We start from the raw sequence: 22,122 nt of genomic DNA, 5'->3' as shown, positions 1-22,122 counted from the left end.
ACAGATACGATGCAGATTTTTTTTTTTTTTATGTCTCGAGATGGTAAAAGCATCTTCTCAATGAATGGTGATCCTAAATTCGTACCCTAGTCGCGATATGAAATAGCCCATACAAGGTATTTTTATTCCAATTATTATGCAATTTATTTTTATGCAAGTTTGTACTTGCATGATAATGAGTTTTGAACCATGTTATGAATCTAGCAATGCCATACTTATGTTGAAATTTTCAAAACTTTATTGCTTAGCAGCTCTTTTAAGCACGGTTTTTGGCAGTATTCAAACCGTTTCTGAATGAATTAGAACTTCTTTTAATGGTTTCTAAATTTCTTTATCTTGCTGAACTGCATTTTTAACGTGAATTTTAAATCATCTCGATAACTATCTGAGATTTGAGCAAATGTGTGTTATGGATACTGAAAAACGAAATCTGGATTTCAAAGCGGAAGGAAAAGAAAAATGTTAAAAGAAAAAAGGATGCGTGCACACAATTTAATATTGAAAGTGTGTTTTCTATTCCCCAAAGAACGTCATTTCTGCTGAATTTTTTTATCATCTCCTTTATCTTTTATTTCCTAATCTGATAAAACTGTTCACTCTGCGATAAATTTAATTCATTCCTTTCAAGACGATTAAATCTTTCTTTCTTGGAAACGGTAATGTTTATCTTTTCGATTATTGATTCTCGATTTTATTTTATTTCTTCCATTTTTAAATTTTTCTCACTGCTTCGTGTATGTTATCTTCGCGCACAGCTCTATATATTCGGAATGAGGAGAGGGAGGGAAGGAAGAGAAAAAAAAATCATTCCTCTCTGTCACATACTGACTTGGGAAATTTTTACTTTTATTATTTAGCTCTTATTTTTGCTTTGAAAAATAAATTAAAAAAACATTGGAGCTTTACTGAAGTTAAAATGATTTCGGATCTGAGCGTTTATGATGATGGCGTGGAATCCCCCCCTTTACTATCTATTTAAATTTGTTTATTATTCCATTTTCCTCTAGGGTGCTGTGTGTAATAAAAACTCTTCTTGATATTAGAAGAAAGGAATTAAAGTGAAATTCTTTTACGCCTGTGGGAATATTTCAAATCTCACTCTCTCTCTTTTTTTATTATTAATTAGTTGCTTTGAAACCTCGTAATGTTCCAGATTTTAGAAGGAGAGGAAAAAAAAAAGAGTTCAGGAACGAAAACTGTGCTCTTTACTGCCTGTTTATAATGCAGTAAAAATGTATAATGTAAAGTGCTATCGATTTAGCGATACCTACGTTTAAATATTATAAAGTATTATCGATCTGAGCACTACTTTTAAATATTAAGGTAGGATGAAGCTTTCATTGTGAATACTGAAAAGTAATGTGTGTCTATCGAGTATTAAGCTCGAAGTGTAAATTTTTATTCTCTGTTTTCCTTCTACAGAAGTAAAAGGTGAAGGATTGGGAAGTATATAAGAGTATAAAATTCTTGCATAAGTGTTTTCTACTGTCTTGGCTTGTCTTCGCGTAGAACTGAGTCAGAAGGTTTCAATCATTTTTACTTCATGCGCCCTTTTCATCAATGCTAGACGATGAATCCTTTCCCCCTCCATTACAAAACTCGAAAATTAACGTTTATTTAAATTTAGATCATTTTTAAATATTTTTTTTTAAATTAAGCAAGAAAAAGTGCAGAAAATTTGATAAATACCTAAAAGTACTTTTTTATTCATAAAAGTACAAAAGTGCTTTTTTATTCATAAAATTAAAACTAAATACATAACAGGTAAATAAAGGCTAACCGAATCCCCCCCTGAAACTATGAAACTCCATCCTAAGGGTGAATTCCTCCCCTATGTGGAATTATGACTAGCAGTGATGCTGTCACTACTAGTCATGATATAATTCCCTATGACTTAGTAGTGATGTTATTATTGTTTGGCAATTATTATAAGGCATCTGATGAACATTATTGTATTTAGAAAATTTTAGGAAATAAGTCCTTGGAGGCGTGTGGAATTGTGATTTTTTACATTAATCGGGTCAATAGAAACTCCTAGAAAATAAACTTTTTGAGAAGTTTACCGACTTCTGTTTCATCCTACATCTGCATAAATAGGCAAGATCTTGATGTCCGTGTCTCCTTTTATCAGTTCTTCTGCCTTTGACGTTTGCTGATGAGCACTGTAGATGGATTATAAAACGGGTAACTAAGAATTACTAAACTAGATAACTAAATTTTATCCTCGACTGAAAACAATAGGAATTTCGGATATATATTTGAAATCGTGTATTTAGAATGATATGTATCTTTGAAGGCATGGACATACCGATTTCTGTAAAAGAAATCTCGTGTTTAATTTCGATAACAGCTTTCGAGTGGTTACTTTAATTTCTTGCCAGATAGTTGCAATTTGAAATTTCTCAGAGGAATTCTCTTTCAACTTATGGATCTATCGTGCCTGCTGTGGGGCTAAATGCTATAGGGATATGTTTTACACCTATGTACGTCCATGTGGCTAACGTTCGATAATATCGATTTATAAGCAGAAGGAAAAAGAGAAGAAAATCGATATCTCGCCAACCGATATTAAACCCCTATTCTAGCCCTGGTCTTGGCAAATGATACTTACAAGGGAATTTTATGACTTTCTATATGTACTATCCCGATTTTAGGATATTCTGCAACTTTCACTCCCACTATTTTATATTTTTACCCCTCATGCCCCCTAGGGAGTAAAGCGAACCCCCACCAAGCAATCATCAGCAGGGCACGTGGCCCCTCTGCACACTTGCAGTCATAACGTCGTCGTCAGAATTTGTTCTTTTGTGCGAATATTGGAAAGTACTTCAAAACAGCTTTAGGTCGGAGAGGAAATTACTATTCTGAAGAGGCTAGGAGCTGGAATTTTTTTCCCGCGCTTCTTTTCTAACGCTTCCCTTACCCGAAATACTCGTGCTATGTTCTTTTGTGTGAAAGAACGTAGTTTTATATTTTTTATCTAATTTTTTTCTTTTATATCTTCTCTGTATATTGCGTAATACTGTGTTATTTAAAGAGAGCATAAAGTAGTTTTGAACAGTGCTTCGTAGTTTTATTGTTATTAGCACCGAATGTTAAAGCTCTGTTTTCTTTTATGATCTTTTATTTTTATTGGACAGTGAAAAACTGACGTGTACGATCCTGGCGATATATTTATCATTTTGCAAGTTTAAAAACATTTAATAATGTGAAAGAAAGTTCAAAATGTTTATATTTTTTTATAAAGATAAGGCTTTTATCCTCATTATTCAGGCATTTAACTTGAACGTTTATTGGTTTTAAGAGAGATTAAATTCATGCAAGAAGAATGTTACTAGGTCAATAATTGAAGAGGAGATGTATTTAACTGATTCTAACAATATGAAAATAAATATTAGAAACTACAATGTAACCTTTTTGTGTACATTTCTGTTTATGCAGAGTATTTGTGACAGTATTTTACAGTGCTTAAGTTTTCACACTTAGAGTTTAATAAACAAATTTAAATACTAATAATATGCAGTTATATTGCTTTTAATAATATTGCATTATATATATTGCGTAATGTTCACGTTGTTCACATTTCTATTTTTGTGTAATATGTACCACCTTTTAAGATGATTGCTAGCCCAGTTGACATGCTATTGAATCCATATAAAGCGTATTATTGTTTCGAGAGCAGCTAGAATCCGGAAGAATGACTTCTTCAGAAGCCTGTATTTGCAAGTAAAGAATGGAGTAAAACATGGGAGACTGTTTTTAAATTCTTATTTGGTAGTTCTATGGGGAATAATTACAGCACACTGACCGTTTAATTCATCTTTCCAAGATCTTTACTTTCCTGTTATCGATTTACAAGATATTGCTCTCTGCGCAAATCAAGCATTGCTACGACAAGAGAACTGAAAATAAGAATTTTCTTTAAATATTCTAATTTTCCAGCTTAATGCCAACTTGCTTTAAGAACCAACAATTGCAGTGAAGAAAATACGAACTGCCATCCGGTCGACGCTTTCGCTGAGTCAGCTATACATTCCAACATGTCCTTTATCTTCCCTGATAAGCTATGGCTTAAAGTCTGCTCCTCACTTATGATGAATGAAGCTAATGACTCTTCTTCTTATGATTGATGATTGTATTAGCACTGTCCAAAAGCTCTTTATTATGCCATTCTGAGAACTCATTGACTGTGGTCTAGTTGAAACGTCAGAGTTATTCAGTTTGTGAATTTAAAGCAGCTACTGGTTCAGCACCATTATTCGTATTTTTTTAGGATGTGATTAATACCTGCAACCATCACGAGAGTACCTGTGTACTTTAGATTAGACATCCTGAAATCAACACTGAATTTGTATGCTTAACATTTTAACATTTGACCAGACTTATATCATTGGCGCTGGGATCATAATTTAGTGAAATTTCCTTGGTATTTATTGCGGTACTACAATAAAAGCATCTTGAATAATGGTTTCTATTAGTGTTTAGATACTGGTTTAAATGTATGAAAATATTTAATAAAAGGAGGTTAACAATGATTTCTCCTTTCACAAACTTTGTGCTTCAATATAAATATGGTAAACGCTTTTTCAATCGACTTGACGTTCATTAAAATAGGGCAATTGTTCAGTGTGCTAAAATATTATCAATGCCATTTAATGGTGTCTATTATTTGTACGAAATACTTTTCCAAAACAATTAAGAAAATATAAAACTAATTAACTGACGACAATAATGAAAATAAATGAGAAGTATATTCACTTTTATCCTGAAGTCTTTTATGAAATACTAGCTGAAGATATTATTAATTTTTTTAAAGAATTGTAGTTAACTAGTAGACTTGAATCTGGGTACCGACGTTCAGATTATTGGCATATTACGTATATTGACCTGTGTTTAAGCAGGAATTCATAACCTGGTAGAATTTGCTGCTCTTAAGCAATAGCGCTGATAACAACCTCGTGAAATTTGTCTGTCCTCCCTATTACAGACAAAATCTAGGTGATTGAGAGTTGATTACTTGGCTCTGACGAATGCTCCTCACCACCTACCTCTGCCTCATTTCTGTATGCTACAACGCATTCCCATCCGAGGGAATAGACGAGTTCGAAACCACCCGAAAATCACGCATATACCCAACTCTTTCCTTTGCCCGGGCAAATAGAGCCCGAGGGAAAGGGGAACACCTCATTAAGATTAGCATTTAATTACGGAGCCATGAAGATTGATGGAAGGGACTTCAGATAATCGTGGGCTCATCCGAGAGCATTTTAACCGATTAAACAACATCGCCCTCTTAATTGGAAAGCCTTCCTTCCTTCCACCCCCCTTCTCTGTACATCTCCCTTCCTCCCTCCATGGCCGCCATCTTGATGGACAAAGTTTTGGGTTAAGTTCGGAGGGTGTGTGTGGACATTACTTTTGTGAAAGGGTCGACGCCCACTGTTAGTTTAGATGTGCTATTTGTTGATTGGTTGTTGGAGATCAGTTGGCATTTAAGGTGCTGGCGCGTGGACGCAACTTTTGAAAACCTTGCGTGTTGCAACACGTTGGGGAAAGTGTGATACCAAAAATACCCCAGTGCCTTGAAATATTTTCAGAACTTTGAACATGATATAAGTAGCATAAATAAAATAGCAGACTGCTGTTAATTATTCAGTACACTGAAAAGTTGCTTTAATTTAGCATTCATAAAGATGTCCTGCGACTATTCATTACCTACATCAAAGATCTTCTACGTACCCTTTCAAAGAAACAGAGTACGCTTAAGCTATTTTTAATTTTTACCCTTTTCTTTCACATTCTGCTAATTTACACTTATGTGTCATATATCAAAGTGAAAGTCTAATTTCATACTGTTCTATTTCAGCAATATTAACGATTTTTTTGTTCTTTAATTTTTTGTTTTGTTTTGCTTTGTTTTGTTTGTAGACTCACCAAACTAAAGTGTCACCTAGACATCGTTCATCAAGCGCAGTATTTATTACTTTCCCAACGCCCAAATGGTGTGAGGAGTAGATTTTAAATATATTGTGTATTCTTTTTTTTAAATTTTACATGGAAATGTAAATTAATCAAGTAATATTAATTGCACTAGTTCAAAATTATTAATTAGTTTCTGTTAAAACAAATTGAGAAAATGAATATGTTTTGATTCTTCTCTCCCCCCCCCCACTTGAGTATCGAAAACTAAGACGGAACTAAAAGAAATTGAAAATACCAAATGTTTTTCATTTGGTTCTTTTTCATCAAGTTCTTTTCATTTTTTTAAAGAATTGCATTTCAGTAACTATTAATTAACAATGGAGTAATTAAAAGGTTTAATTAATTTTTAGATAAATTCATTAGATAAGAATGAAAGAAAAGATACTTAAATTCAATTTTGAATGAAATATAGAAACTAATGCGCTTTTAGCAATGGCGAGACAAAAAAAAAAAAAAAAAAGTCTTCTTTTTTTAAACCGAAATGCAGAATTATTCAGTTATAATTAATCCCCTTTAAATGCTTAAGGAGTTGTCATTTTGTCGTGCAGATCATACGTGCATAATTTTAATTACGTTAATTATGAATTGTCTCGTATAAATAATTGTCGCTTTCTAATTTAAACAAATATATTATTAGGAGTATTTATTTCTTCAAAGGCGATAAATGGAAAACGCATTTTAAAAGTTTTTGCTTAGAAGATGAATGATAAAATTTGGACTGATGTTCGTATTCAAGTTTAAATTGCAAAATTACATCATCACCGAGAAAATTAGATTTTATTGCTGAGTAATGTGTGTGGGAGTGAGAGGAAGAAACTTAAAAAGAATCATACTCAGTCTTCGTCGATTCGCTTATGGTAGAGTGTATGTCGCTGTTTTCCATTGTACAAAATATTCTGCCTTGAAATTCATGGTATGCATATAATTATCGCTTTTTAAATTAAATAAAAATTTGATTAGAAGTATATATTTCTTTTAAAGCGGCAATTATTGATGCAATTATTAAATCTAGTTGTAGTTAATAGGTTGCAAAAACTCCATCTTCTACGAGATAAAATGAGAAACCTTGGAAGATGATCCAACGCATTCATTCATTGCTCATCACATTGGAAGAACAAAGGGTTTTGCAGCACATTAGCGGAAGGGATTGATTGCGGCGTAGGGGAGGGTTTCGATTTCAAATTATATCAGTTTGGGGAGATTCGGGAGGTTCAAATTTTCATTCGAGTATACATGATATATACCTTAGGGCATGCTTACGCCATTTGATCGTGAAATCTCGGCCCTGATCTACTAGCAGCTAGGAACAAAATCTGCTCATTGGAGCGCTCACCTCACAGGGTGTTAAACCTCCCATTACAATACTGGAGGGGTAAAGGCGAATAACAATCATTGCTTTCTCTGATTTACGAACTTCTATAAGCATTGGGGGAATTGTAGTAGGATTACTCTGGCGTATCTGCGCTGCAACAGCCATCATATAAAAAAGTAGTGATTCCATGTATTTAGGCAAGCATATTGCTTTTTTTAACTTTGTCAAAAAAAAAACTTACAATCATTTTATGAACATTATACTTTTTTAATGCATGAAATTTGAAATTTAACCATTAAATGCAGATGTAAACATTTTGGAAAACATAATTATGCGCCTCTACGTATATACAAATGGATGTGAGAATTTTTACTTACTATGCGAAGTAAAGAAAGACTTATAATCTCAAAAATTTTCGGATTGCAACGGAAATATCAGTTCTGACAGTTCCCGAATCTATCTTGACTATTTTCTGCGTGACCGCTGTACGCATGAACAGAATAAAGAACTTTTTATTCAAAATGACTTTTTTATTATTTATCTCACCTAACTGAAAATCAATTAGCCGACCATTTGCACAGAAAAGTGTGTAGAATTATAAGTGGTGACCCTGGAAGAAGTTTTCGCCTCCCTTCGTGGTGTAACTGGAAGCACGTTCAGCTGCCAAATGGAAGGTCCAGGGTTCGATTCCAGTTGAACAATCAAAACAGAATGTTTTTTAGCCGCATAGATGACTTCACTTCTTACACTGTACTTTCATTGCTCTTTGCTATAAAGCGGCTCCCAGCACACATGTTCTTCAGACTTGTGAACGCATTTGGAAGCACTGACATGGATTAAACAGGCTGATAAGCACCATTCCCAAGTGGAGCAGCTATTTGGAGTTGGTAAAATTGTGCTTGTTTTTGTAGATTTGCAGGAAAAAGTTTACGAGAACAGCAGCCAAGTTTACTTGACTCCTCTGGTTTTGACGAAAGTGCTGTTATCAATCGTGGCATGTAATTCTATAAGCATTTTATAGATCCGGTAAAGATCTTAGTTATGTTATGTCTTCTTGATGCATACAAAGTTTATTTTTCCATTTGTAAATTTATTTTGTCAGAGTTTAAAAAAGTCAGATTTTCTGTATTGTTACTGAGACATCCGAGCAACCACTTTCAGTGAGGAAGCAACCGTTTTATATATGAATGCAAATGATTATCAGTTCTCCTTAATGTTGATCGATTTAGTGTTATATTTTCTTTTCAACACACTAAATCGTTCTGTGAAATTTCGCTATATGTATAAAGAGATGGTCATATTCAAATTCAAATAAAATTTTATTTTATAAAGTTAACTTATACGTTGAAGATTTAAACTAAGTAATTTTGGAGAGATGTTTCTACTAGTGAACTTGTATATATGCATAGCGTGTCTGCGTGTCTGTCATTCTTTCCGAAACCCTCAAACGAGAACATAACTTTCCCAGACTGACATTTTCTGTGTTTCTATATCCCCCTGCTATCTTCCCTTCTACAGCAATCTTTATTCACAATTTACGTTCTCACTTTTAATTTTGTAGATGTCAAGAGGAGACCCGATAACGTCTTTGGCTGCCGAACTGGCTGTCATCACCGGGACGAAGTCTCTGATGGCAGGGGACATCGTTCACACCGCTGACATCCTTCACAGGTTGGTGGCGGAAATGGCAGAGAGGACAAGAGTTATGGATGATCCTCAACAGAGACAGCGACTCCTATTGGCTCTCTTGGAGGTACAGTTTCAACATTATTCACGTCGTTATTTATTATTCGGCACAGCAACATTATTTTGCATTTAAAATCTCTCCAGTGATCGGATTTTGAAACTTGTTTACCGTTGAAGCGTGAAATGTAGATCGGGTAAAAATACAAAGTGTAGAGAAGTTTTGAATGGATTTTAGTTTAAGCTTGATTAACAGAGACAGTTATATTTAACATTATGCTTTATTACATACATGGTTATGACAAATAATCATTTAAAATGTTAAACGTTATTCGTTAGTGGTCACAATATCTGTAGGAATAGTGATATACTTTTATGTGCGCTTCACATTTTAATTAAATTTAGGAGTATTAATGGCATTTTTCTTCTTAGTTTTAATATGGTTTTTAGTAGTACAGTCAACCAAATTATAATAATCGGTCAACATAACAGAATTGAAATAAAGAACCAAATTATGGCCTTTAGTATAAGAAATTATTTTTCTAAATGATTTTTTTTTGGCAGCCACTTCTGAAGTTCAATGACTTTTAATTATTCAAAATGTATGTCTCAAAATGTGATTGATCAGTTTACCAATAGGCTGCCACTTCAAGTCATTCAAAACGAAGATATTGTATTATAACGAGCTAAAACTCAACGTGTGTAAATTATTTATTTTAAATGGTATTTTCAGTGCTTTTTGTGGAGGCTACTGCTATCTAAGCTTGAAAATTTTGTTCTCAGAACAACTATTATCAAACCTAGTTGTAAAAGTAATATAATGTAGTGTGGATAAAAAAGTTATTATGGTTTTCGGGTTAAAATTCCCTGATGCATTTAAATAACTGGTTTCCTGGATAAAATTAATTCTGCACTAATGCATTTTTGATAATATAGATAAAACGGATGATGCATAGGTAAGCTTTATTAATAAAAGAAGTGGATTCCCATCATTACTGTATAAATTTAATTTCATTTCTTTAATGTACCGCAGGAAGAGGGCTATATAACTATCTACTGCTTGTTATCATCGCGCTTTTTAAGCCGTATTGGCTGACAGTTGGCAGATTTGCCTTCTTATTTCATTGTATCATAATTGATAATTTATATCCGAAGCTCTAATAAAAGCTAATCTATACGCTAATGAGTATTCTATAATACCTACTAATATTTTTTATATATAAAATAATGTATACAGTAGACTTTGTGTTGATGTCACGGGCTATGAAAATATACTTAATTATTCTTCTGAAAATTGCTTGGGTGGAGTTAAGGGGAGTTTTCGCTTATAGAAAAACTTTTGAGTGATCGATATCTAATTAAAAATCCCCCAGATCTCCTATCTAGGTGATAACCTTGTAAGGCTTCTCTCATATAAAAAAAGGTGACGATGATGATAACGGAAACAAAAAACTTTAAAATAATTAACACCTGTTGTTATCCTTGCACAAAATGGATTATGAAGGTCATTAAGAAGGAGAAAATTAGATCGATTTTCTTTATAAAAAAACTTCAGGGCAACAGGTGTTTATAACTTAGGGTTTGATAAATATGTTTTAAAAGAGATTGTATTACATCCTTCCAGCTTTGCTTCATAAATTTTATAACTTTCAAACCTTATTGTTAGTTTCCTATTGTCTTGGACATAATACTGTAAAGTTCTTAACGTATGAACAATAGTCAACGTAGATGCTAAGAAGTAATCAGTAGTTTTAAATGTTAAATTCTAATGATAATGGTCTTTTAAATGGGTAATCAGAAAATAATAAATTTACTGTATAAAATGTGTAGCAAAAACAGTAGCATGTAATAATATCTGGTGGAAGATGAAACTGAGCAAGAACATGTTTGATTTTTGGCACTTACCCTTCTTGTGTTCCGCAAAGTATTACACTGATCATCAAAATTAAAGCATAATGACAGAAATAAAACGTAACTGATACTTAATGAAAAATTATTAACAGAAATTTATACAGAAGCATTAGTTAACATAAATTATAATCATTGCAGTTGATTATTCACAATCTATTGAAATTAAGACCAGATTTATAAAAATTGGAAAATGTTGGAAAAATTAATTTATCTCTTGTGGATAAAAAAAGTTCTTTGAGATTAATGTATCCTAAGCTCGGTCAGGTATGACTTTACCAAAATTTTAATCAAGTCTTATGGAATTGGACGCAACTCTTCTAAAAGTGCACTTTTTAGCTCCTGGAGGGTCTGGGGAGGAATTTGGCGCACTGAAATTCGACGCCGTAAGGCATACCACACATGCTCAATCGAGTTCAAGTTGGGTGAGTAAGGTGGCCAATCCATTCAAGTGATACCCTCTGTTTGCAAGTATTATGACACCACATGAGTTCGATGAGGCTGAGCATTGTCAACCATTAGCAAAAACTCTGAACCACCACTAAATTGTCTAAGTTGGGGTTTCAGTATCTTGTCCACATATCTCAAAGGGGTTACAGAACTTCCTTGAAAGATATACAGCTTGGCGCTGCCATTTGTTATGATTCTTGCCGAAACCATTAAACAACGGTCGCTGAATCAAGATATCAAGATCAAAACCAGTCTGCAGGTACTATTCAAACTATATCTGGACTGGTAAACAACGGGCCCAGTCGTCTTGTCTTCATTGTACATGACCATTGCACCAGTTTAAACGGGCCGCTCTGGAGGCTGGAGTCAGTGGGATACAAACCATTCATTTTCTCGCATAAAGTCCAACCTCATTAAGCCTTCGTGCAGCAGTAGAACGGCTAATTCGATTTTCTGTGGCAGCCTGAAGGTCTGAAGGTCTTCTTGTAGCGACTGCGCGGTTTTGTTCCAGCTGACAACGACAGAAAACAGTTTTCTGTTGCAATTGTTTTGTTAGTCGCCCTTACATTACCCTATCTTGGCTGTCTATCAACAGATCCGGTGCTCAAAAAGCGGAATCAAACTCTTGATATGACACTTTGAGGGATATTTAAATCTTTGGGGACTTCCATTTGTGTCTGAACTTCCTAGATTTCATCAATTATTCGTCATTTTTGACGTTCGCTTAAATAATGTCTTTAAGCTATAGCTACTGAATGCTAATCACTCTCAGAAGCCACGTTCACTTTAAACAGTACTACAGACCAGAATTCCAACATGCATCCATTGCACAACACATTGTCAGTCACCGAATTCACATATTTCCGGCGCTAAGGTATGCGCGGAAGTGCATTTTTGTGTTCAATTGTATTTAATTAACATAAGTAATTGCAGCATTGGGCACTGGTTGCTGCATTAACTTAGCATATTTTTTCTTTTTAGCCTTTAATTCTGATGGCCAGTGTATATAGATAAAAGTTAACTACTTTTATAAAGCAGACCAATGAATAGTGTAACATATGAAGATGCTCAGAAAATATTAAAATACTACACAAATTACATTGTATTTTTGGGGTCTTTTTTTAAAAATATATTTTTAATTGTAGTACTGATAGAACACAGACTTAGCTTTCAAATAAGTGATTCAAAGTATAAAATTTGATAGAAAATGTGTCAATATTACGTTTAGTTTAACTGAAAAACTTCATTAGTTTTTAGCTTTAGAGTTGCATTAAATTCCCTAGTCCCGAAAATACTAAAAGTAAATGATTGTCTCATCATAAAAATATGAAACTTAAATTATCTTATAAATAAATCAGCGACCTTCAGTTTCATCACCACTATTATCATGTCATAGTTAAACTGTTTTAATCTGATTATCTTTAATATAGCTAAGTTATCGGAAGTAAAAATTAGCATAAAAATTAGATATTTTAATATGAATGTAATTTTAAAATTAAAATTTGAGAGAAAACAAGTGAAAGTTGTTTGAAACTTGCATTTATCTCAAAATTGGTAAAAACTATAATAATTTGAGACTAAGTTATGTTCTTTTTCTAATTTATGTTTCCCGTTTTCTTTACTTTTTTGTTTTATTTTTCCTTTCCTTTATTTTCTTTCTCTCTTTCTTTTTTCGTGTGCGTGCTATGTGTGTTTCAAATTACGAGATTTTAATCATGAACCCTTTACGTACAAGCCCATTTCTACGAATCCATTAAGAATGTGCTTATTAGTTCAGAATTTCGTGCTAAAAGTAAACTAGTTTTTAATTTTAGTTCAGAAACCTTTAATTTTAAAAAAAAGTTAAGAGTATCAAATATACTGGATTAGCAATCTTAAAATTTAATAATAAATAAATAAATAATCTTAAAATTTTATTTTGCTTTACTCTCAGGCCCAAAGGGATTATATAATAAGCAGCTTTCAGGATATATACATGTATTTGTGAACGCATTCGGAATAATGACTAGACTGTATGGGCTTATGGAACGCCAAATACATTATATGTTAAAAAAGTAATTCGAATAAGACATTGTATTTTAATGTCTTTTACTATTACACGATTCCCTTTAGTTTGGTTTATTTGTTATTTAAAATAACGTAAACAAAAATAGAATTTCCTGTTTGCTATTACATTAAAAAGGGCCTTACACGTCTCTTTCTCAAGATATTAGAATTACTCAGTCTAGCCTGCATTCTGACATCCTTTTGGAATTCATTTAATCTTAAAATTAAAAATTAGAAAACAAATGGATTGCAAGCTTTTCATATTTTTTTAGAGTTTATTTATAATAACGTATGTTGAATAAAAAAACCAGGGTGAATGAAGTTTTATTTTGTTGCAATATTCTGATTCTCTGTCAGTATATATCGTATTAATTTTTTAATGCTAGTATTGCTTTATGCTCAATAATTGCGGTAAGCGCAATAATGTCTAATCTTCAGATTGTATGCAAGCACATCATTAGAAATTTTGATGTATTTTCTCCCCAGCTAGTTACACAATTATGCTTCAGAATATAGGAATAATTTTCCAACTGCTTCTACTTCGGAAGTAGTCAAGCTATTTTAACTGTGTAGCTAAATTTTATATTAACGAAATACATTAAATTTTCCTGCATTAAATACATGTTAAATGTTATGTTCGTGTGAATATCATTCTATTTTATTTAATAAGCTGGAGTATAAAATTGATATAATTAGATCTGGAAAAGAAGCACGCAGCGATTATTTCGCGCAATGGGACTCACTGAGCAAATATTCTAAACAGTGCAAATTTTGCAATAATTGTTAAATTCTCCATTTTCATTTTTCTTCATTTATCACAAAAAATAATGAGCCTTCTTTGAAATTGAATCTCATATTAGTATAAATTTCGTTAGAAGTTCGGTAAAAGTAATTTTTTTTTCTGTATTTTGTGTATCTTTGCCGCAAGACACATATATCAGCAGAGAAAACAGTTTTACAGGCATTCTTTGTATTGTGAGATAAAAAAACATTTAAGTGTATAAAATGGTGCTTCGATGTAATCGTATTTCGTTCATTTCGCTTGGGACAGTTATGTTTCTTTTTCAAATATGAATGCAGATTTTGTTTACATTGCTTGAAGGGGAAAAATATTGGGAGCTCCATGAAATCTGAAACTCACATTTTTGAGGAGAGAGTGTATGAGTATTATGTATTTATTTATTACGTGCTTCGCCTGTTGGCACTTCAAGGAACGTTTGGATATCTTGTAGAGGATGTTTTAAGGAAAACGGGCTGTATCTATGTTACACATTGGGGAAAACCACGAAAATGCTCATGCAGCCAGCCCCTTCTCGGGAAATCAAACCCCGGACCGAAGTACCAGCGTTCAGCGGCTTTTATTGCTCTAGTACTGATGTTGTTTTAATAATCTTCGATATTTGAAACTTACCTACTTTCTTGAAATGTTTTCACACTTCGGAAAGATGGATTACGTTTACAGTCAAAAGTTGTTATAATGCGACTATTATTAGCGATTTCTAATATGCGAAACTGTAAATCTGAATCTGAATAAAATTTAACTTTGTCACTAGTTATATGTAAAGAATATGTAAAAAGTAATTTTTTAATTTTTTTCACATATAATCATAAATATATAAGGTATTTTCTGCCTCCCTCCAGCATGCCTTCGTGGTGTAACGGTAACAAACTCGGAACGTATTCGAGAGGTCCAGGTTCGAGTCCCGGCATGGCACTGCGCACTTTTTATGTACTCCTGCTTCAAAATGAATCTACAAATATTTTTTCGATCTTAAATCCTGGATTTTTTAAGGTTCGCTTTAATGACAGTTGCTTCTCTTAGTTCTTACGCTTATCTATAGAAATAAAAGTAACTTGTCTAAAACGTTTATTTGCATATTTTAACATTTTCATTTTGGGGGTTATTAACGATATCATTATATTCTTTAATCTCCAAATTACTTTGTAATATATTAATAGTAATTAAAAAAGTTCAGTGTCTGATTTAGGTAGAATGTCATTAAAACAATACCACCCAAAACAATATGTCTGCAGATCATATGAGCATATTTTAGCCTTTTTACCTTAAGGGGGTTATTAACAGTAACACAATATTGTGTAAACTACAAAGGCCTGTAATTTATAAATAGTAATCCGAAAAAATTCTTTAGCCGATTTAAGTAAAATATTTCTAAAAAAAACTCTTAAAGGTATGCACAAAAAATACCCATCTGTTATTTTTAAAGCCACCGGTTGCGACTCCAGATCTTTGCTATTCGCATTCAAGCGTAGAATCATTCGTAAATTAGAATTACATTTGCTCCGTTAGTTTCCGTTTAATCGCTTATATTTTTACATTTCTCTTGCACTCTGTAGCTACAGTTCTAGCCCTCCTTTCTCATAAAAAAATTAGAAATATATTATTTTTCTCATCTTCGGAAAAAAATTGAAAGCCAGCCATAAAAAACTAACCGCAAAGAAGTGTTTTTCTTTTGACTTTCAAAGGCATTTGTTTTTGATTTTCAAAGCATTTCTTCTTAGTATCTTTGAATGAGAAATGTGAGCATTCTCGAAGCAGTATAGATTTGATAATGTACTGTTCAGTATTGCTTGAAGTTTTGCAGTCTTTTACGTATACATCAAATTATGTCAAACTCTGCTTTAATGTTTATGCTGTTTTATGAAATGTCAAGATCCGGTATATAATTTGAAAACGCTGAGATTTCTTATATCAACGCATGCTTAAAAATTTAGCATTGTATTACAGAATAGAAATAGCAGACTTTCTGAAGTATATCGGACTTTATTTAAATATCGGACTTTATTTAAATATAGTATATCGGACTTTATATAATTTATAACATTTTATACCAATAGTTTCAAATTGAATAATTTGAAACTATTGATTAATTTGAAACTATTGGTATAAAATGTAAAGCTTCGAGTGAAAAATATTTAAAATTGTTTGTAGCTTTGACGATAAAAAAATTATTTTGCTGATGGACTTCTGCATTCAAAGCAACTAAAACTGTTAAAAGATATATATGAGACACTTCCTAAGTTTTTAAAGTAATTTATTAAATTTTCTGCAACAATACTTTCGTTGTGGAGATTTATTTAATTTAATTAACAGTTAATTTTTAGTTAACGCCGCTTTGCTTGCAGCCTGGTTTTCACCCACGCTTTCTTGCCAGAATATTAATAAGCTAGTGCGAATGTATTCAAATGAGGTAGAAAGATGTACTACTTAAGAAAAGGTTTTCAAATGTGATTTTAGTTAGTTCGAGAGAGCATATTATGCCTGCCTGAAGGCCACGTTGCTGTTTCGATTAGACTGCTGTGGCGTTGAGTGCTTCTAGCCATTAGGTTTATTTTCGCCGACTTCTTCGAGTCTTCCTGCGCGTTAAATTATCCAGTGAGCCGTTAGGCTAAATTTACTACATTTTATTTTAAGTTCATCGTTACAAGTTTTGAGTTAAGCCAGAAGTTGTTGACTTTGTGTAAGCCCTAGGGGGCCATTTGTGAAATGATACTGAATGAATGAAGGTTTCTTTACACCCTTTTTCTGACTTTCTGTTATCATTATGACCTGGGGAAAATTCCTCCTACAGTCTTTTAGAGCTCGTAGTTTTTGATACCCAAGAATACGAGACTCTATAATCATAAATATTTTTTTCATTATATAAAACGATATATCTAAAACACTAGACTAAATTAATTAATGAAGCACTGTACATAGCATCTAAAACACTAATATAAATTTATTAGTGATGTACTGTACGTGTTATTTTTAGGAAATGTATTAAATAGATTAAATATTTCAGGATTGTTAAGTTATACGATTAATGTATATCATCTTTTCATAAAAGAAAAAAATTTACTTGTTATAATTTTTTTAAGAATTCAATATGAAGAACATTTTGCAGTAATTTTTATGTTTAGTTAAAAGAACTGGTTAGTAGTTTGAATTAAACACCGGGAAAAGTAGAATCTAAATAAATGTAAACCGCAAAAAATAAATAGACTCTATTTTCTAACTCGAAGAATGATTTTTTGGTAACTTGCTGAAATTAAGTTCTCAATATTTCGTTGCAGATATGTATTTTAGATTAACATTTAACCACAAGAATTTAAAGCAAAACACAAAATAAACAGATCCATTATTTTGTAAAACACAAGAAAAATATTTTGGTTACTTGCTGAAATTTAATGTGCGATACTTTGCTTAAGAAAGCCTTTTACGTATTTATCTTGATGAACAGCAAATTTTTTTAATCATGGAACACTTAAGATATCCAAATGAGTTTATGAAAGACATGAAATCGCTTTTTCCATTGTATAAGACCGAGTTCTTCGGAACATGGGTAACATATACTCGTGAGCTTTAAAATGTGCTGCATTCCCTGGAGCTGCAGTGGCTTATATAAGGTTTGAAATCTGTTTCTAAGAAGAAAGATTCGAAATACCCTATCGGTTGAGAGCTCGATAAATTTTTATGTCACACCTCAGGAAACTAGACGTTCGAGAAAGATCTCCAAACCACCCCAAAGGATATGTTACTGGAAATGACACTCTTCGCAATTCAGAACGGAATCAACCCAACCAAAAACTCCATTTACTGCCCCTGCTAGCTCCTTTCCCGGAGGCATCAGGTGTTCAGGCTCAAGCTCGTCTAGCGCGCTCTACCCTCGTGTCGGTCGGTTGGTTTTATCTTGAAAGAACAAGGGCTTCCCGCTGTCGTTGACAGGGGCTTTCGAGGGGTGGAATAGATCGCTCTTTTATTTTCTATTTACTTTTAATTTGACGTAGGGACAAAGAAAAGAGTGGGCTGTCTTGGGTCGTTTGATGATGTCAGAAATTGAAATTTTGGCTTAGTATGTAATATTTTTAGTATCGCTGATGTAGGATGTAAGTTAAGAAAGCATACTCCCCATGCAAATATTTTGAGAGTTTTAATATATGTAGTTATAAAAGATACGCCAGCTTTTAGTATATGTTTATCTGATAGAAATTTAACTATACTATTGTATGATATATAAAGTGTAGATATCTTTCCCTTAAATGTCACTGAAATTTATTATTGTCGAACATAATTTACAATACGCGAAGCTTGTTCATTCTTTGTAAAAAATGCTTTGTATCGCTTATGTAAAAAGTGCAGACACCTTTCCCTTAAATGCCACTGTAATTTATTATTATTGAGCATGATTTACAAAAATAAAGCTTGGTCATTCTTTGTAAATTATGCTTTGTGTTTTTTGTTTCACTATTAAGGTATGTTTTGCTCTCATTAGTCCTTCTTGCCTGAGCATAATCCAGAAGATTTCCAGGTATTCATTATGGTCAATTAGTGGGGAAAGAAATTATTAAGGGGAAAGAAAATTAAGGGGAAAGAAAGCCAACGCCTTGGGATAGTACGAGTTTACCTAGCTCAGTTCAAAATTTGATAGATGACTCACTTTTCATTCCCTACCACAGTTTCTCAAGGGGACTTTCGGATGGACTGTGTTTTATGTATTTCCATGCCGAAAAGACACTGTAAGTTACAAATATCTGTGCTTTTTTCAAGTTCCGAACCCAGGGCCAAAGATACGGCAGCGGACACCACTAGCCACCATACTATTCAGAGCAGCACAATTTATTCATTACAGTCATATGAAAGAAAGCTTAAAAATTTATGAGCGTAAAAGGATTACATGTTTCCAATTAGAAGTAACATAAAAAAGAGAAAATTTCTATCTGTTCTCATTTACCTTCTCGATTAGCTTCGAAATGTCATTCGAGATTGGCCCATTTTAGCCTTCATATTATTGAATGTTAAGAGCGGTTATTCGTTGCCGGTAGAGAAGAAACTGTAAAAATTAAGGAAAGAAACATGGAATTTAGAAATGTAAGTTTTCTTTCTCAGATTTTGTAGATACATTAGGTATATTTGAAGCAGGAGAGATGAAAAATGAGCAATGCCCTCGCCGGGACTCGAACCACGGACCTCTCGAATTCGCGTCGAGCGCACTCATCACTACACCACGAAGGCATGCTATGAAGGCGAGAGAAATATCTTATAATTTAAACTAAATTCTTTCAACTGATTTCATTGCTAAATACTTATTCCAACGAGGAAGCGAATTTTAATATTTGCACATTTGCCTGTTGTTTTGTTTTAGAATTTGCATATTTGCTTGTTGTTTTGTGTATCAGTGAAATCATTTTCAAGATTATTTAGCTAAACTAAATTTTAGATTTAAGAAACTATTTAAAGACTTTCAAGGCACTAGTTGACTTCGGTGTTACTTTAAAGGTGGGGTAAAATCGCCGAACAGTGGTAATTCCGACTTTGGTTCAATTAAAGGCGAACCAACGGGCTGCGTGGGCGTTTTCGTGGTTTTTCCCGTGTGTAAGCTGTATATGAGCCAGTTTCTCTTAGAAAGTTCTCCACGAAGGCATCCCTTCCTTTAGGCAGATAACCCTAGTATGCTTTGCCTTAATCAACTAAATCAAATCACTTTAAAGATGGAATTTAGAATTGTAAACTTAAGAGTGTGACAAGTTGATTGAAAATTAATTTTGTAACCGGATTCATCTTTCACGGTGCAGTTTTTTTAAGTGATTATTTTGTGAAATTGTTAATATTAATATTTAATCAATTCTATGTCGTATTTTGTAAATCGATCAGTAAATAATGACTTTAACTAGAAGGAATTGAAATAATAAATACATTTTAAGACCAGTAGAGAAATAATACGCAACATCATGTTGTATGATATTTTCCGAATGCATGTGATGTGGAACCTGAATACGAGTCAGTTTTCTTTAAGAAGTCTTCCTAAGGCATCCTCCGATAGGTAGTTCTCATGGGCTTTGTCTTAATTAATGAACTTAATATAAACAAACGCAGATTTGGCTATTAAATCTAAAATCAGCTGTATTTTTCTCTTCTAGAATTTGTGAACATTGTTTTTAGAACACTCTATTTAATATACGTCTGTGCTGTATATAAATGTATAATTTGAATATTGTTTTCACTGACCTATCTTTCATAAAAGTTGTATATAAAGTTCTTTCGATATCACTCAAAAATGATTAAAAATATAAAATTGTTGAGGCTAGCAAATTTAATATACAAAATTTTATCACTTTTCTAAAAATATGTTGCAAACGGTAAATATGTCGCAAATTTTTCATCAGTTTTCATGTTTTTCAAAAGACTTATATTAAGAAAGCCGTAAAGCTAAAAATATGTAAAATAAAATGAAATAAACATGTTCGCTATCCAATAAAATTTTGAAAAAAGTGTTTAAAAATTACTTCAAATGTATTGCAACATATTTCAAAAGTCGCAGCGATGATGAATTGTCTGCTATTTTAAAATATGGCATTTAAAGATTTCGCTATATATTTTAAAATTCAGGCCGTTGACAGATATGACATTTGACGTTCTGGAATACGGACAAAAGTTATCTTCGATAAAATTGCTGTACATTTATAGCTTCAATGGCCTGCTTCGAAAGCAGGCTAGCTAGACTCACCATTTTTCGGCTTTTGTAAGTTCTTGTAAACATAGTTCACATTGTTAATATACATTGCGATAGGTGCCGCACAATTTGTATTTTTGCTAACCGCTCTAAAATGTCTGTTTTCATTCATCATTTTATATCCACGTGTTATATAAATTTTGGTATATCTAAAACCTAGTCAGGAAATTTCTCTAACTGATGGATAATTTTGTAAGTATTTAACTCTGAGAGGACATTAAATGAATATATTTTTGTCACTGCTGTGGTATGAAGTAGCTTAACCTCGTAACAAAATCGCTAATAGCGGAGGATAACTAAATACTTAAGGATTTATCTCCCATCCTTTTGCCTAACTATTAACCGCAATACGCAAACTGAAATGCCGAAAAACTTCAAGTCAAATTGAACTTTATTAATAACTTCTGGTGTATTTTTAAATAGTTAAAATAATAACGTAAACTTAAAACGAGTTCTTCTGATGCCCTAAAAATTTACAACTTTAGGCGATTTACTCTGCTTCTAAAATTCCGAATTAATTAGAACTGCTTCTAAAATTCCGAATTAATTAGGCAAGTATCCTAAGTCTCAAATGTACAAACACTTGTGTCGGTTATGATGTAACTAACTTATTAAACAACTTAATAAATATGGCCAATAACTCTGCATCTGCTTCATAGTTACTGAAGGCAATTTACTCAAGTAAGATAACAGCTACTCCTCGTAAGTTCCCATAGATTCACGGTGAAGATTAACGTCCTTCTTTTTAAATATACCTTTTTGCCATTTAATATGTATATTTTTTTGGTCCGAGGGAGTGTTTGTGACAAGAGCCAAGAAGGCTAAAATTGCTAGTAAAATCTAGAAAGTTTTGACATATATTATGCTTTAATAGCTTATATATATTCTTACTGAAAACTTCATAGCTTTACATGGAAGGTATATTTCTAAAATTTTCTTTTTAAAGCATTTAATTTCCTCCTCCAAGCCACCAGATGCTGCTTTAGCCAGCAAAAGAAAATGAAGATAAAAAGTTGTTGTAATTTAAAAGCATGGCAAATCGGTGCAACATAATTTCTGTTGTAACTAATTATTTTCCTTAATTTTTAAACAGAAGAAGAAATTCTAAAACAATTGAAATGTACAGGATGCAATAGAATTGAAGATCAAACCTTTATAGGTTGAAGGAACTTGATAAAAGTAATTTTCTGAATAAAGTATTGGGATGTGAAATACTCGTATGTGCGCGAA

At 32.7% G+C, this 22,122-nt stretch overlaps 1 protein-coding gene across 8 annotated transcripts in view; it reads left to right on the top strand.

Annotated features, from left to right (window-relative positions):
* Positions 1 to 22,122, top strand: part of LOC118187993 (latrophilin Cirl-like) — a 1,172,776-nt gene that overhangs the window by 975,460 nt on the left and 175,194 nt on the right. For all 8 annotated transcript variants that reach the window (XM_085813010.1, XM_085813006.1, XM_085813005.1 and 5 more), the window contains one exon: positions 8,856 to 9,047. In XM_085813010.1, the coding sequence (XP_085669136.1) occupies positions 8,856 to 9,047 (192 nt within the window). The remainder of the gene's footprint in view (positions 1 to 8,855; positions 9,048 to 22,122) is intronic.

The sequence above is a fragment of the Stegodyphus dumicola genome, chromosome 3 (assembly GCF_044657685.1).
Source record: "Stegodyphus dumicola isolate Sdum_Otavi_A_Nest chromosome 3, ASM4465768v1".
Lineage (NCBI taxonomy): Eukaryota > Metazoa > Arthropoda > Arachnida > Araneae > Eresidae > Stegodyphus > Stegodyphus dumicola.
This window is presented reverse-complemented; position numbering and strand designations above follow the sequence as displayed.